This window comes from Ranitomeya imitator, chromosome 4 (assembly GCF_032444005.1).
Source record: "Ranitomeya imitator isolate aRanImi1 chromosome 4, aRanImi1.pri, whole genome shotgun sequence".
Lineage (NCBI taxonomy): Eukaryota > Metazoa > Chordata > Amphibia > Anura > Dendrobatidae > Ranitomeya > Ranitomeya imitator.
The window spans coordinates 496,080,612-496,098,098 of record NC_091285.1 but is presented as its reverse complement, the minus strand read 5'-3'; the positions used below and the strand labels follow the sequence as shown (position 1 = coordinate 496,098,098).

The 17,487-nt window shown below is 42.1% G+C and overlaps 1 protein-coding gene across 3 annotated transcripts in view; it reads left to right on the top strand.

Annotated features, from left to right (window-relative positions):
• Positions 1-17,487, top strand: part of DMXL2 (Dmx like 2) — a 199,236-nt gene that overhangs the window by 150,354 nt on the left and 31,395 nt on the right. For all 3 annotated transcript variants that reach the window (XM_069766009.1, XM_069766008.1, XM_069766010.1), the window contains 4 exons: positions 9,025-9,161; positions 11,049-11,134; positions 15,658-15,859; positions 16,384-16,501. In XM_069766009.1, the coding sequence (XP_069622110.1) occupies positions 9,025-9,161; positions 11,049-11,134; positions 15,658-15,859; positions 16,384-16,501 (543 nt within the window). The remainder of the gene's footprint in view (positions 1-9,024; positions 9,162-11,048; positions 11,135-15,657; positions 15,860-16,383; positions 16,502-17,487) is intronic.

The window sequence follows — 17,487 nt, the reverse complement described above, 5'->3', positions numbered from 1 at the left end:
ATTTTGAAATCTTATAGCGATATTATATTCACAACAGATCATTGAACACAGATCAGAAAATGAACATGAGATATTTTTCTATTTCATTTGGGAAAAAAAATCTTGAATTGATGGCAGCAAACCATTAAAAAAGGTGAAAGGTGGGACCAGGCCTACCATTGTATAGCCTCCATTCGTCTTCCTACCACATTATGTATATGTCTGGGAAATGAGGAGACCAATTGCTGGTATTTTGGGGGGAATATTGCCACATTCATTACCTTCTCAATAGTCCTGAGTTTTCTTTGATAGATTTTTGGTTTCACAATGCACCAAATGTTTTCTTCTGATGAAAACTCTGGACTGCTTCGGCCATTTCACCCGAACTCTTCTTCTGAGAAGAAAATCTCTTGTGATACATGTAGTATGTGGTTTAGCATTGTCTTGCCGAAATGTACGAGACCATCCGTGGAATAGATGTCCGAGTGGGAGCATATGTTGTTCTATAACTTCAATATAATTATGAGAATTGATAGCGATTTCTAAATATGTAAGCTGCCAATGCAGTAGGCATTAACCCCCGGAGCTTTTTTCAGTTTTCGTTTTTTCGCTCCCCTCCTTCCCAGAGCCATAACTTTTTTATTTTTCAGTAAAAATTGCCATGTGAGGGCTTATTTTTTGCGGGACGAGTTGTACTTTTGAACAATATCTTTGGTTTTACCATGTCTTGTACTAGAAAATGGGCAAAAAATTCCAAGTGCGGAGAAATTGCAAAAAAGTGCAACGCCACACTTGTTTTTTGTTTGCCTTTTTTTTGCTAGGTTCACTGAATGCTAAAACTGACCAGCCATTATGATTCTCCAGGTCATTACGAGTTCATAGACACCACACATGTCTAGGTTATTTTTTATCTAAGTAATAAAAAAAAAATACAAACTTTTCGGAAAAAAAATTGCACCATTTTCCGATACCCGTAGCATCTCCATTTTTCATGATCTGGGGTTAGGCGAGGGCTTATTTTTCGCGAGCCCAGCTGGCGTTTTTAATGATACCATTTTGGAGCAGATACGATCTTTTGATCGCCCATTATTCCATTTTAATGCAATGTCGCGGCTACTAAAAAAAGTAGTTCTGGCGTTCTGAATTTTTTTCTCGCTACGCCGTTTAGCGATCAGGTTAATTTTTTTTTTTTTATTGATAGGGTGATTCTGAACGCGGCGATACCAAATATGTGATTTGAACTTTTTATGTGTTTTTAAATTTTTTTCATATTTTTTAAAACTTTTTTTTTTTTTTTTTTTTTTTTTTACTTTTGGCATTCTTCAACAGTCTCCATGGGAGGCTAGAAGCTGGCATAGCCTGATCAGCTCTGCTACATAGGAGCAATGCTCAGATCTCTCCTATGTAGCTGAATTACAACATTGCTATGAGTGCCGACCACAGTGTGGCGCTCACAGCAATACGGCATCAACATCCATAGAGGTCTTCAGGAGACCTCTGGTGGTCATGCCAACGCATCGCCGACCCCCGATCACGGGGGCCAGCGATGCGCGCCTTTCCGGCCCAATGGCCGGAAGCGCTAGTTAAATACCGCTGTCAGAGTTTGACAGCGGCATTTAACTAGTTGATAGGCGCAGGCGGATCGCGATTCTTCCCGTGCCTATTGCGGGGACATGTCAGCTGTTCAAAACAGATGACATGTGCCGGCTTTGATGCGGGCTCAGCGCCAGAGCCCGCATCAAAGCTGAGGCTCTGCCATCGGACGTACTATTCCGTCCGATGGCAGAAAGGAGTTAAAGGGAACCTGCCAGGTCCCCCGTGTCCCCAGAACCACCAACAGTTGTGACTGCATATGTAAATACCCTGCCTAACAGTCCCTTTTCTTAAAACTACACACGTAAGCAGATTTTTACAAAAAGCATTTCTAAAGTCCATTTATGTAAATATGACTAGTTGAGAGGGCATTAGTGTCCCCAGACTAGTCGGCCCACTTAGCATGTTATCACGCCCCTGTGGGCAAGATAATATGTCTTACAAGCGTCGCCGTCATTACAAGTCTTCACTTCCAATCATGCACAGTGCACCTCTCTGAAGCCGTACACGTACATTCAGCTTCAGAGGATCACTGCAGTGAGGGAAAGAAGCCGCATGCATCTGTGAGGTATGTATAGTGTTTGCAATGACGCTGACTCTTGGAAGTCATGTTATCACGCCCACAAGGGCGTGATAACATGCGAAGTGGACAGCCTAGTCTAACGCCCCCTTTGCTAGTCAAAGGCCTCATTTACATATCATAAACAGACTTTAGAAATAATTTTTCTAATGATCTCTTTATGTGTGTAATGTAATACAGGGAGTGTTAGACAAGGTATTTACATATGCAGGCAGAACTTCTGGTGGTTCTGAGGGCACGGGTGACCTGACCGTTTCCCTTTAATGCAACCCCGCACCATCAGAGATGCAGCTTTTGAGCTGTGCGCTGATAACAAGCTGGGTTGTCCCTCACCTCTGGAGTCTGCACTGCATGGCATCTGCAATCTTTATACGTTTTCTAATTTTGATACATCTGACCATAGAACAGTTTTCCATTTTTCCGCAGTCCTTTTTAAGTGAGCTTTGGCCCAGAGAAGATGGCAGCATTTCTGGATTGCGCAGATATATGGCTTCTTCTTTGCACGATAGTTTTCACTTGCATTTGTACATTCTACAGCAAACTCTGTTCACAGACAATAATTTTTGAAAGTCATGCCTGTTTTTATTGCAGTTCTGCATTAGGGCTCGTAGTTCACGAGCAACTAATATTGACTCAGCCTTGTCCTTGGTGAACATTTATTTCTCCAGAATCTCTGAATTACCGTACTTTTCAGATTATAATACGCTCCGGATTATAAGACGCATATAAGAGGAGAAAAATAGGAAAAAAAAATTTTTTTTTATAAAATGGTGGTACTTCTTATAATCCATGTGTCTTATTGCTTACCGGAGGTGGTGGCTGTGGTGAAGCGGGGTCCCAGGGTCGCTGCTGGAAGAGGCTGGGATGAGGGAATGTTCGGATGTGCGGCGCGCCGCTGCGGGAGTCCGCGCTGAGATCTCCTCTCCCGAGATCTTGATGCCAAAATCTCCATCTGCACATGCACCGCCCTTGGCAGCCGTTTTCCCGGAGTCCACCGCAGAGGAAACCCTGTAATTGCGGGGGCTCTGGCCTTTCACAAAATGTCGGCAGAGCTCCCGCAGCACCGGACACCATCCGCAGCGGCATGCCGCACATCCGAACACCCCATGCGGCCTGCAGCAATGCTCCATTCTTTCCTCCTCCAGCCGCGACCCTGGGACCCTGCTCCACCGTGGCCGGTAAGGTATATCCACATTATAAGACTCGCCCCCATTTTCCCCTCCAATTTTGCGGAAAAAAGTGCAACTTACAACCTGAAAAAACAAACAAACGGTATTTGATGATGTTATGTACTGTAGATGGTTGGATTTTCAAAGTCTTCATAACTTTACGTTGCAGAACATTTTTCTGAATTGTTCCACAATTTTTATACGTCGTTGTTTACAGATTGGGGAGTCTCTGATCTTCTTTGCTTCTGAGAGACTCTGCCTCTCTAACTTGCTCTTTTTATATTAAATTATGTGACTTACACTAGTTGAAAATTGACACTTCAGCTATTTTTCATTAATAGCACTGTTTTCCAACCCTTTTTTTTAACCCTGGCCCAACTTTTTGCTACCATAAATTTCTGAATTACCGTAGTTAATTTTTCCAAATTAAATGGAAATATGTCTAGCTTTCTCCTGCCAACCTGTGTTGTATGTTTTGTTGGAAATAAAATTTGGCTATAAGAGATTTTCAAATCATTGTATTTTTGTTTTCTTTACACAGCGTCACAACATTTTGGGAATTGGGAATGTACATTAAATAAATGATGGGCTGCTTAGTGCTTACTGTACATTTGGATAAAAGCAAAGTAAGCGCAGACATCATACCAGTATGCACACTCACAAAGCATGCAATCCATCATGTACTAAACACAAAAGGATAGAAATTGACTCTAAATTTGTAGTTTAAACCATTATTTTTGCCTGCACTACATCTGATATACAGTACCGTGCAAAAGTTTTAGGCAAGTGTGGAACAAAATGCTGGAACGTTAAAATGCTTTAAAAAAATATAAGTATTTGTAGCTTATTTGTATGCATTAACAAAATGAATGAACAAATGAAATATAAATCAAATCAATATTAATGATCTTATTACAATTATTGTGTTTCAATAACTTAGCATTTTGTTAATTTATAAATAAAACTATTAACACTTCTATTTCTTAAGGCATTTTTACTTTGCAGTGTTTTCCACACTTGCTTAAAACATAAGAAACAATGTAGAACCACATTAGAAATAATGAACCACAAATTTAGTGTCATTTTCTATCCCAACTTTTGCACTATTCTCTATATCTACACCTGATTGTGGCTTGCACGCAATACAGAGTTGTGTGGGTAAAATGAGATTAGTTTATCCGCTAGATGTAGAAGCCAATGTTTGTCAGGATGGCATTCTTATGAAGTTATGAGGGCATGAGAGGTCTTGTTATTTGAGCATCATTTTTAATCTATTCGGTAATTGAGTAGACATGGAGGCTAATTGTATCTAATGACGTAGCTGCAATGTGCATCATCCGCTTCCCTGTTCACCAGACAAAATATTTGAAGGTTATGAATCTACATTGTTCCCTTTGCCTTATTTCTTTTATCCAGCAGACATGATATTGAAGTCTTCTAACTAAATGTGTGAATCAGATTTAGGAAGTGCTTGCTTGCGTGGAAAGACAATTTGTATGCAACCATTTGTATGTCTATTGTCTGTACAATTCCCCTCTATAATTTGTAAAGCGCTGTAGAATATGTTGGCGCTATATAAATAAAAATTATTATTATTATAAACCAGTAAAATATACATACATACATACATACATACATACATACATACATACATACATACATACACATAAACACAGTGGGGAGAAAAAGTATTTGATACACTACTGATTTTCCAAGTTTTCCCACCCACAAACAATGGAGAGGTCTGTAATTTTTATCGTAGGTACACTTCAACTGTGAGAGACAGAATCTAAAAAAATCCAGAAAATCGCATTGTGTGATTTATAAATAGTTAAATTTCATTTTATTGCTTGAAATATATATTGTATCACCTACCAACTGGCAAGAATTCTGGCTCTCACAGACCTGTTACTTTTTCTTTGAGAAGCCTCCTACTCTGCACTCGTTATCTATATTAATTGCATCTGTTTGAAGTCGTTACCTGTATAAAAGACACCTGTCCATGCAGTCAATCACACTCCAAACTGTCCATGGCCAAGATGAAAGAGCTGTCTAAGGACACCAGGGACACAATTGTAGACATGCACATGGCTTGGATGGGCTACAGGACAATAGGCAGCAGCTTGGTGAGAAGGCAACAACTGTTGGCATAATTATTCGAAAATGGAAGAAACACAAGATGATTGTCAATCTTCCTCAGTCTGTGGCTCTATGCAAGATCTTGCCTCATTGGGTAAGGATGATTCTGAGAAAGGTCAGGAATCAGCCCAGAACTACATGGGAAGACCTGATCAATTACCTGAAGAGAGGTGGGACCACAGATTCAAACATTACCATTAGTAACACACTACGCCGTAATGGATTAAATTACTGCAGGACAGGCAAGGTCTCCCTGCTCAGCCAGCACATGTCCAGGCCTGTTTGAAGTTCGTCAGTGACCATCTGGATGATGCATAGGCGGCATGAGAAAAGGACATGTGGTCAGATGAGATCAAAATAGAACTTTTTGGTATCAACTCAACTTTCTGTGTTTGGAGGAAGAAGGGTAAGTACAACCCCAAGAACACCATCTCCACCGTGAAGCATGGTGGGGAAAAAATCATACTTTGGGATGCTTTTCTGCAAAGGGGAAAGGACAACTGCACTTTATTAAAGGGAGGGTGGATGGGGTTATGTATCATGAGATGGTTCGTGGTTGGGTCTTCAGCATAACCCGAAACACAACCAGGACAACTAGGGGATTGGCTCAGTAAGAAGCATTTCAAGGTCCTGGAGTGGCCTAGCCAGTTTCCAAACCTGAACCCAATAGAAAATTTTTGGAGGAAACTAAATCTCTTTGTTTCCCAGCGACAGCCCCAAAACCTGAAAGATATGGACATCATCTGCAACATCTGCAAAGAGTTTGTATGTTCTCTCCGTGTTTGCGTGGGTTTCCTCCGGGCACTCCGGTTTCCTCCCACATTCCAAAGACATACTGATAGGGATTCTAGATTGTGAGCCCCATTGGGGACAGCGATGATAATGTGTGCAAATTGTAAAGCGCTGCGGAATATGTTAGCGCTATATAAAAATAAAGATTATTTATTTATTTATTATATGGAGGAGTAGGCCAAAATTCCCTCTGCGTGTGTGAAAACGTGGTCAAGAACTACAGGAAACGTCTGACCACTGTAATTGCAAACAAAGGTTTCTATACCAAAAATGAAGTTCTGTTTTGCTTTTATATCAATTACTAAAATGCTAATTAATTATGTAAAACTCATACATGTGATTTTCTGGATTTTTTTTTTTTTTTTTTTTTTTTAAAGAGGTTGCTTGTTCGGTCCGCATCAGAGTCTGGCTGCAGCTGATGTTGTCAAATCAACTTCCAGATTTCCTAGATTGACCCAGGCGTGACCCAGTCACATGCACCTCCCCTGATTAACTTGGCGGTGAACGTCGTTTCACCACACGTCATGCTTGTGGTCAGTGAAAGCCGAGAACAGGGGGAAAGCGCGCACTGGATACTGGGTTGTGGCATGAAATGAATCGCCGCCCACAGCCCAGTCAGTCGGAAGAAGTGCGTGTGACGGAGTTAAGGAAGTCTGGAGGTTGACGTGTCATCAGTGTATGCCAGCGGCGGCTGCAGCCGGGATCACGTGATGTGGATTGAGCGAGCAGCAATGCTTTTTATGCAGGTCAACTTTTTTTTTATGAATCTATAGTTATAATAGTGTTTTATCTTGATTGAAAGTTGTTTTTTGTATTAAAGGGGGGTGATTTAAATGTTTCATTTTTGTATATTTTAAAAAATGAATGCATATTTTTTAGTTTACTTTTCAGTCCCCAAGTATTTACAGCAGCATTTAAATGGTCAAATTGCAGGAACTCCAATTGGTGGAACTCTGCTACAGGCAGATACTGGTTTATAACACAGCCAACATCTGCCTTGTATGATGCGGGCTCAGTTCCTGAGCCTGCTCCATACACGAGAAACGACCACGTCATAGATTTCCTTTTCATGGTAGCTATCTGGTTAAAGTTGTTTTCCAGGTTTAATTATTTTAGCTTGTATCCCTGCAACATTCTACAAGCATGCTATATGTAAAAATAAGTATTGCTCTTATTTATCCCACCTTACTTTATGCTGTCCCCTCTAGTCTTTGTGGACACAAGTTCATTGGTGATGTCACGGCTACCACATGTGACTGCTGGAGACAGTCACCTGGCAAAGTGGTGATAATAATGTAAACGGCACTTGACCCGTGAGCCCAGTTATTCGCTGCGCTGGTCACGTGCTTTGGTCATGATGTAACTGCTACAGTCATGTCAACAAAGACGGGAGCATATGTAAAGCCAGAAATGGAGTGGAAGGGGGTGCGTAACACTGACTTTCTAATTTTTGTCTAAAGCTGGCCTGTATGTAAAGATAGAGTAAACATGGAAGCCCCCTTTAAGCAGGAAGATCAAGCTCTCTAGTGTCACCTATTGGCGGCTATCGTTTAGTGCAAGTAAGCTGAAGGTGGTACTAAAGAAACCATTTTCATCCTTTTCGGAGTATGCTGTTACTCATTTCACTGCTAGCCTGACCTTGAGGTCACATTCACACGTTCAGTATTCAGTCAGTATTTTACCTCAGTATTTGTAAGCCAAAACCAGGAGTGGGTAATAAATACAGAAGTGGTGACGTGTTTCTATTATACTTTCCCTCTGATTGCTCTGTTCCTGGTTTTGGCTACAAATACTGAGGTAAAATACTCAACAAATACTGACTGTGTGAACTTGGCCTGATGTGTGTACCTTCGGGAAGCTCATATACAGAATTAATGGCACATTACACAATACCACAGAACCGTGACCTCTACAGAAAGCTGTCTGCCCTTTCCTTCCAGAGAAGAGCTATTTTGCATACTTTAACCCTAGAAAGCATTACTGTAAAGCTTCCCTAAGATATATTAAAGTAATGTGTATTTTCTTAGGCTCTCTGGCCTCTTGGTGGCTGTTGTTATATGGTGTACACAGTGTCCTTTTTCTTATCCTAGCACAGCGAGCGCTTATTTTTTATTTGCAAAATAAATTCTGACGTAAACCCCCGATGTCAGTGTGTATTCATACAAGTATTTGTACAGGGATTATACATGGACCAAACTGAAAAAAAATGATGTAGCAGTGACTCCTGGCCAATCCTCGTAAGCCATTGTCCGTTATTATTGGGTTGTGTCCCTTTTGCCTCAGTCTCAGCTGATATCTTACCTCTGCTGTGGACTCTTGAATGTGACTTGGTCTACCATGTTGTGTTTTAAAAAAAAAATCAGTTGATAAAAAATAACTTTTACTTACAGTGAAACACAATTTTTTTTGTGGTTGTGAAAAAAACAATTAAAAAATAGACACTTATTTCCTATTATTCTTTACATTTCCCCCAGTATGGGATATAAAAAGGACAAACATTAAGCTCAGTGTGCTGTAAAAAAAAAAAAAAAAAAAGTGTAAAAAATATTTGAATGTTTGTTTGAATGAGAAAAAAATGTACCGCATGTACAATAAAACCTGAAAATGGGCCTGGTCAGAAGGGGGAAAAACAGCCCGATCCTGAGCTGGTTAACATATTGAATAAATAGGTACAATTAGAATGACGAGTTTCTCAGATATTAATGGGCTTTATGAAGCTTTGTGCGAAGACTTTTATACCTTTCTGCATTATCACTCTACGTTGTGTTGCAGCCCTTCCTTCCTCTATCCGACAGCGGCGTCATTTATGACTCAGATGAAAGTATTCCAAGTGATGATGATGAGGATGATGATGATGCATTTCTTTCTGATACGCAAATACAGGAGCATATAAATTCTACTTCTTACAGGTAAAAATTGGGATGAAGATATTGTATGTCTTGATCTTTACAACCTTTCAGTATGTTGTGATCAGAAGTACAAGCTGCTACTATATTACTATGCTCAGCTGACATCCGGTCTCTTGTATTTGCCTTGTCACATTCAACCGTTCTCAAGCCATATGTGCAATGATAAATAACACGTACTTAATGATTTGGGGATTTATCTAAAAAGAAACAAGCAGAAGAAATACCTCTAAATTATGGGACTTAATGGGTTTTTATGAGGTTTGAGCTTACAAAAATGTTTCAATTCACAGCAAACCATGATTGAAAAATTGTAAACGAAGTACTGTATTTTTTCGGACTATAAGATGCATCGGACCATAGGTTTTAGAGGAGGAAATTAGGGGGGAAAAACGGAAGCAAAAAATGTGGTAAATTCTGTACTTAAGATGACCTATCCTGGTAAATATGGTTCCCTCATCCTGATATGCATGGGCCCCATCCTTATTCTGGCATGATTGGCCCCATCCTTATTCCGTATGCATGGTCCCATTCTTATTCTGATATGACTGATTGGCCCCATCCCATTCCTGGTATGATTTGATTGGCCCCATCTCGTTCCTGGTATGATTGATAGGCCCCATCTCATTCCCGGTATGATTGATTGGCCCCATCCCGTTCCTGGTAGGATTGATTGGCCCCATCCCGTTCCTGGTATGATTAATTGGCCCCATCCAGTGCCTGGTATGATTGATTGGCCCTATCCCAGTCCTGGTATCCATGGCCCCACCAGAAAATATAAAGGAAAAAAAAAAAACCTTTGCTCTTACCTTCCTCCAGTCCCTTGCAGTCCCAGCGTCCTGCTCCAGTGCCTGCAGCTGTTTAATGCTTGTAAGCAACGCATGGCAGGGACATCATGCGCTGCTCACAAGCAGAGCACAGCTGCCGGAATACTCACCGGGTAATCATCAGAGATCGTGGTGAGTATCCATTCCTCTTCAGTAGCACGCACTGTCAGCCGCCTGCTTCCTGCTGCAGCCGGCAGTCACGTGTGCCGATACTTAAGAGAAATGAATATTCTGAATATGTTTTTTTTTCTGATTGGGCCAATCAAACCAGCAAGGGGATGGGGCCAAGCAATCATACCAGGATGCCGGGAAGAAATGAAGATTCATTGTCCTTGACACCCATGGGCGTGAAATGCAGCGCATATTCATTTCTCTTTAGCAGCGGGCACAGGAGTTAGCCAGAGCCTCCGGCTCCTGCCTCTGTGACCCGCTGCTCCTCCGATACCGCTCCCCCACCACAGCCAGAGCCAATATACCCGGACTAAGTTGCACCCCCCATTTTCCATCTTATAGTCCAAAAAATATGGTATATGTGAAAGCAGCATAACCTTTTTCGTTCAGTGGACAAGCTCGATATTCTGATCAGCCTCTTCACATAGACCATTAGTTCCTAATGGCAATTTGATGCATTACGTACAGATCAGGCTCGTTACCTCTTCATATTCTCATCAACCAAAGTTTAAGGGTATAGTCACATGTTGCGTTTTGCTGTGAAAAATCGCAATGTTTTACTTTACCAGCAAAGTGAATGAGATTTCTGAAGTCCCATGCACACGATATTTTTCCTTGCAGATTTGAAGAATGTTAATTCTTTCAGTGTTTTTGCAATGTTTTTCACCCATTCAAATCAATGGAGAAAAAATACACCCAATAAAACACGGCAAAACGTGCATATTTACTGCCAACAAGTCCTGTATTTGCAGCATTTCTCTGCTAGAAATACTGAGTGTGTGCACATATCCTAAGAGATTTTTCTGGTTATGCAGTTATTTATGGATTTTTAGATTTTTCTGAATTGATAACCCATTGCATTGTAAAGTTACATTATATTCTTTATTCTCAGCTGGACACTCATCCGTTTGGCAATGGTGAAATTTGCAGTCCAAAATCTTAAGAATTTCTTCCCGATTGCCGGACTAGAACTTGCAGGTTTGTGCCAGTTTTGGCTTTATGAAGACTGTAATCTAAACCTTTTTATATTTTGGGGTTATTAATTGACCTACTGAAATTCGCATATGGATGGCAACCTAATTTTTTTTTTTCACTCAGCTTAGTGGATGCTAGAGTCTGCAGATGACTTAGGATTGGCTAGAGTAGGGTGGGCTAAGGGGCTTGATGGTCTTTAATCTAGATGCCGGTAATTAAGTTAGCCTAGCCTGGACTTGACTATTCTGGAGATTCTACATAACCATCAGCTTGCAGTAAAGAGAGTTGGTTTCCGATCAGAGGTTTTCTCTGGAAAGGCAGTTCATCAAGTCTGTATTTATAGTCGAAGTGCAAGACAAGGGGGTAGATTGTAGAGGCCAGGAGTCAGAACTAGAAGCATCAGTGAGGAATCCAAGGCGTAGTTTCTGAGTTAACTCTGTGATGGCCAATTTCATCAACCAAAAGTGTATCCACTCATTCAGGAGCCTGGCATATATCATAGCCAGGGTCTCCAAGTCTCAGTGTGGTAACGGAAGGAAAAACGGGAGATATTCAGATGATCCTAGGCGCATCAATGATATATCCTTCATGCTGTACCAGATACAGGCCCATAGTCGCCACTAATTTGGCAGTAGATTATTGCAATGATAACTGCACATAAATATTTTCATATTACATTCTCTCACTAAACTTACAAATAAACCCACATTTTTTTAGGATCAGGGGTTCACAGGCTGAACAACAGCGTGGAATCTTGAAACCTGCAATGCTTTCTATCTTCTGTGGACATGGAACCAGCGCTAATGGGGAGGGGTAATGGCTTCTGCAACAGCTATGCTCCAGCTTCCAGCACTGAGCGCAGCCTCAACGTGTGACTGTAGAGCAGGGGTGCAGGCACTGACAGAGCAGCAGGTGAAAAACAAGAATAATAGCCTTAGGAGCTGCTACGCTGACCATCTACCCAGAGTTATGGGAAGTATTGCACAGGGCAGACGGTGTGGGCTGTTCTGGTGATGACAGGATGGTCATTGACTTGGGAGATAGAAATGTTGGCCACCTAGCTGTCTGCTGCTTTAGAATCAATCAGGGCTGGTGAAGACAGATACTGGTCCAGCCGCTGCACGCAGTGGGAAAGCTGATTGGAGACATTTGTCAGTAGTTTTCAGTGACAGGTTCTCTCCCAATCGGCTCTCCTCATTAATAAGGCAAGGAGAAGAAGTAGAGTCTAATTCATCAGAAAGAGGACTGACCTCTAGAAGCTGCTGAGAACAGAACCAGTGGTAAACCCTATATGATATGTATTATTCCTGCTGGTGTGTTCATGCAGTTGGGTGCCCCATTTGTACATGTGACAGCATAACTTTTAATGTCTAAGTATGCACTGCAAAAAACTTTGCTTTGGACATGTCTCTGTATAAGTGAAAAGCTTGTATGCATGTGTAATCCAGCCTATGAGCTGTTTAGTCCAAGAACAGGGGGCATTCTCCTTTCTAGTAGCAGTCATGTCAACAAAAAAACTGCAAATACACACTGTGATCCTCTGCTGTACAACCCATGACCGTGCATAATGTATCCTGCCATGTGTGGTACAGTCATATGTCTTAATAGATAGATGTTTTATAAGCCCATGTATGTTTGGTGCACAGAATAAGGAACAGTCACTGGGACATGAGGGGTCTATACCATTTCTGACTGATGCTGCAGCAGCTGGCTGGATGCTTTCCTCAGCGTGATGAGACACTTGACAGTCCAGAGTTATAAAGTTGCAGTCGTCAGGACACTGCCAAGATGATATGGGTGAGTGGGGATTGACCATGGTGGTACTGAATAAACCAATGCAGTGCTCTGCCCCTGCTCCCTGTATGACACATGGCAGGATACATTATGCACTGTCATGGGTTCTACAGCAGAGGATCACAGTGTGTATTTGCATCTTCTTGTTGACATGACTGCTACTAGAATCGAGCACGCCCCCTGTTCTTGGACTAAGGGTACCGTCACACAGTGGCATTTTGATCGCTACGACGGCACGATCCGTGACGTTCCAGCGATATATCCGTGACGTTCCAGCGATCTCGCTGTGTCTGACACGCTCCTGCGATCAGGGACCCCGCTGAGAATCGTACGTCGTAGCAGATCGTTTGAAACTTTCTTTCGTCGTCTAGTGTCCCGCTGTGGCGGCATGATCGCATGGTGTAACAAAGGTGTGCACGATATTGTATACGATGTGCGCATAGTAACCAACGGCTTCTACATCGCACATACGTCATGAAATTATCGCTCCAGCGTCGTACATTGCAAAGTGTGACAGCAGTCTACGACGCTGGAGCGATATTGTTACGATGCTGGAGCGTCACGGATCGTGCCGTCGTAGCGATCAAAATGCCACTGTGTGACGGTACCCTAAGTAGAGACAGATATCATAGGTCTGACATCTAGGAACAGCCAGGAGCAGGCCACGGTCCCTATTATCGGGACTGAATATAGACAAATGTAAAGGTACCTTCAAACATAACGATATTGTTAACGATATCGTTGCTTTTTGTGACGTAGCAACGATATCGTTAATGAAATCGTTGTGTGACAGCGACCAACGATCAGGCCCCTGCTGGGAGATCGTTGGTCGCTGAATAAAGTCCAGAACTTTATTTCGTCGCTGGACTCCTGCTGACATCGCTGGATCGGCGTGTGTGACACCGATCCAGCGATGTCTTCACTGGTAACCAGGGTAAACATCGGGTAACTAAGCGCAGGGCCGCGCTTAGTAACCCGATGTTTACCCTGGTTACCATCCTAAAAGTAAAAAAAAAAAAAACACTACATACTTACCTACAGCTGTCTGTCCTCCAGCGCTGTGCTCTGCACTCCCCCTGTACTGGCTGTGAGCGTCGGTCAACCGGAAAGCAGAGCGGTGACGTCACCGCTCTGCTTTCCGGCCGCTGTGCTCACACAGACAGTACAGGAGGAGTGCAGAGCACAGCGCTGGAGGACAGACGGCTGTAGGTAAGTATGTAGTGTTTGTTTTTTTTTACTTTTAGGATGGTAACCAGGGTAAACATCGGGTTACTAAGCGCGGCCCTGCGCTTAGTTACCCGATGTTTACCCTGGTTACCGGCATCGTTGGTCGCTGGAGAGCTGTCTGTGTGACAGCTCTCCAGCGACCAAACAGCGACGCTGCAGCAATCCGGATCGTTGTCGGTATCGCTGCAGCGTCGCTTAATGTGAAGGGGCCTTAAGAGTACAGGCAGCTAAGATCAACCTGCTGCAGGCCATGCCCCCTGCTATTATGAAACTGGCTGTTCTTTGCATGGAAGAAGCTGAACACTGATGACCCAGACGGGAGGAGGGAGCAGTGAGGAGCAGCTCCTGTCACAAGGAATTATAAGGGTGATAAAGATCACAAAACTGCACTGAGCATCTCCTCTTTATAAAGTATGAGTGCAGAAACAGAACAAAAATGTTTCATCTCCCCAGAGTAACCCTTTAAAAGTATTTATCTACCGAGCTTTGGTCTGTTCCCATCTACATTGTGGTTTCTGTAAACAGCCGAAATCCCACTGGTGTGTCAGATCTGTCACAAAACTAACACCAGTAGCGTCCAGTGGTTCCTTCTTTGAGGTTTTGGATTCCGTCATGGTGTCCATTATTTTAAATCGTGCTGTATTCAGTTCCATTTATCTCATCAAATGTCATGAAATATTATATGGACGTTCCAAACACGGATCTGAATATACAGTAGCCTAATTGGTGACTGGGATTATGCATTGAATAGAGGTGAATTTATCCCTGGTGCATAGAGCAGCATGAGCTGCAAGCACAGCCCTGACCAGAAAAGATTAAAGGGACTCTGTCACCTGAATTTGGCGGGACTGGTTTTGGGTCATATGGGCGGAGTTTTCGGGTGTTTGATTCACCCTTTCCTTACCCGCTGGCTGCATGCTGGCTGCAATATTGGATTGAAGTTCATTCTCTGTCCTCCATAGTACACGCCTGCACAAAGCAATCTTGCCTTGTGCAGGCATGTACTATGGAGGACAGAGAATGAACTTCAATCCAATATTGCAGCCAGCATGCAGCCAGCGGGTAAGGAAAGGGTGAATCAAACACCCGAAAACTCCGCCCATATGACCCAAAACCAGTCCCGCCAAATTCAGGTGACAGGTTCCCTTTAATCCATTGGGCTTGGTATTTAAAAAAAAAAAAAAAAAGTCATGTAGTAGAAGCAACCAGTGGAAAACACACTAACTGGCACGGAGTCTAGGCTGCCCATGATGAAAGTAGAGTGCCCAGCCTTCTGACTGGCTACGCCAAGTGTAGTGGTATAAGGAAAGTGTCCTAAGACTTTTTTTTTCTTCCTTTGTTAGAAATAAAGGTTATTTTGTGTTTTTTTTTTTTTTTTTTTTTTTTTGTTTTTCAGAAGTTTTCTTTAATTTTTTTTTTCAATATTTTATTTGTACAAAATCTGTTTCATGTTTTAGTCTTGCCACAACATAGTAACGCTGACGCTTTTAAACTTTTCTTACTAGATCTTCCAGTAACGTCTCCACTTGGCATTGGAGTTGTCAAAAACCTAGAAAACTGGGAGCAAATTCTTTATGAAACAATGGACCAGTTTGAAGGTCCACCACCAAATTACATTAACACCATTCCTAGTGAACTGACTGTAGGGACTGGACCTGCCATTCTCCGTCACAAGGCCATGCTGGATCCTGAAAATACACCATTCAAGTACGAGACTAAGTTGATAATAATTCTATTCTTCACAGCTTCATAATGGCATATTACTGTAATTATAAATAGGTAATGCTCGACAGAGTAAAGGGGGTTGTCTCAAGATCAGTAATGGATAAAATTGCAAAGTACCTGTAAAAACAAGCAACATTGCAATTTAAATCTTATTAAATATCATCCCTGTTCCCAAGAACAGAAGGATTTTATTTTTGATTTCTCATTGTGTCAAAGTTATTGCCCCCCCTGCCATCTATAAATGTTTCTTAACATGTTGGGGGATGATAACCGCTGTAATGTTACCATTTGGCACCAGCTTAGTGAAGTACGCGGCATTGCTGGACTAACACAGAGTGAGATCTCGCCCCTTCTGGGGCCTCTCTTATGTTGAAGAAAAAGGGCAGCCCCAAATTGGTGATACATTCTCTTTACACAAAAGTATTTAAAAAGTTAGAGGCGCAGTTATTTTTGATATGTTACTGTGAATTTTTGTGGTTTATAATCTCTAACTACTTTTGATTCAGATCCAGAGATTATAGCGCGCTTCCACTTAGGCGGCTCTGGCATTACCTAGTCAAGCAAGAACTTCTCCAGGAAACCTTTATTAGATACATCTTTACCAAGAAGAGGAAACAGAGTGAGGTATTCTTACTCCATGTGCATCCTTTGTATTGTTTTGTGGGATGCACGGACATGCGCAGCAGCACTTGTAGCCTACACAGAGAAACATTCCAGCATCCAAATACCGAAAAATAACTGTATTAAAATCCATTATAACAGGCAGTTCTGATGGATTTCAGGCACCTCTAGCGTGTCCACTGCCCAAACATTCCCTTCTGAATTCCTATGCCCCCCTCCGTAAAATAATAACACTTATGCTCCCCTCCGTTGCTGGCGCTGTCGCACCAGTTTCAGCACTGACTTTCCCAAGGGTCTCGTGACATTGCCACGCAACCCCTGCTGCCAATTAGCGCTGGTGGCTTCACTCTTCCCTCCTTCGTTCACATCACGACACCGCTGGAGCACCGGAGGTGAGCATAAGGTTTACTGTTTTACAGGGGGTGGAAACGCAGGGCTTCAGAAGAGGTTTTCCTGGTAGTGGACAATCCCTTCATTCATTTCATATATTGCTAGAAAGCATTGCCAAAAACTGGACCTGCCTTGTGTCCAAATCAGAATTATAAATAATAATAATCTTTATTTTTATATAGCGCTAACATATTCCGCAGCGCTTTACAGTTTGCACACATCATCATCGCTGTCCCCGATGGGGCTCACAATCTAAATTCCCTATCAGTATGTCTTTGGAAATAACGTAGATGTTAAATACCGCTTGCGGAATTTAGAGTTACGGAAATATGTGTATGGTTTCCACCCTGCGGTTATTTACCATTTTTGCCTCTTTTATGTTTGCATTTTCTCAGATCCATTTTGTATTATTACTGCTTGTTATTTTGTGTTATCTGTTTATATGTGTGGATGCTTTAGACCTGCATTTACAGTGCATGGCAAGGCATCACACCAGTATTTGTCATGCTATTATGATTGTTCCTTAATAGTGACCTGGAATGTCTCATACATTTTCTTTTTTTTTATGTGTGTTTCTTTGTGCATGTGTTTTTCGTGTT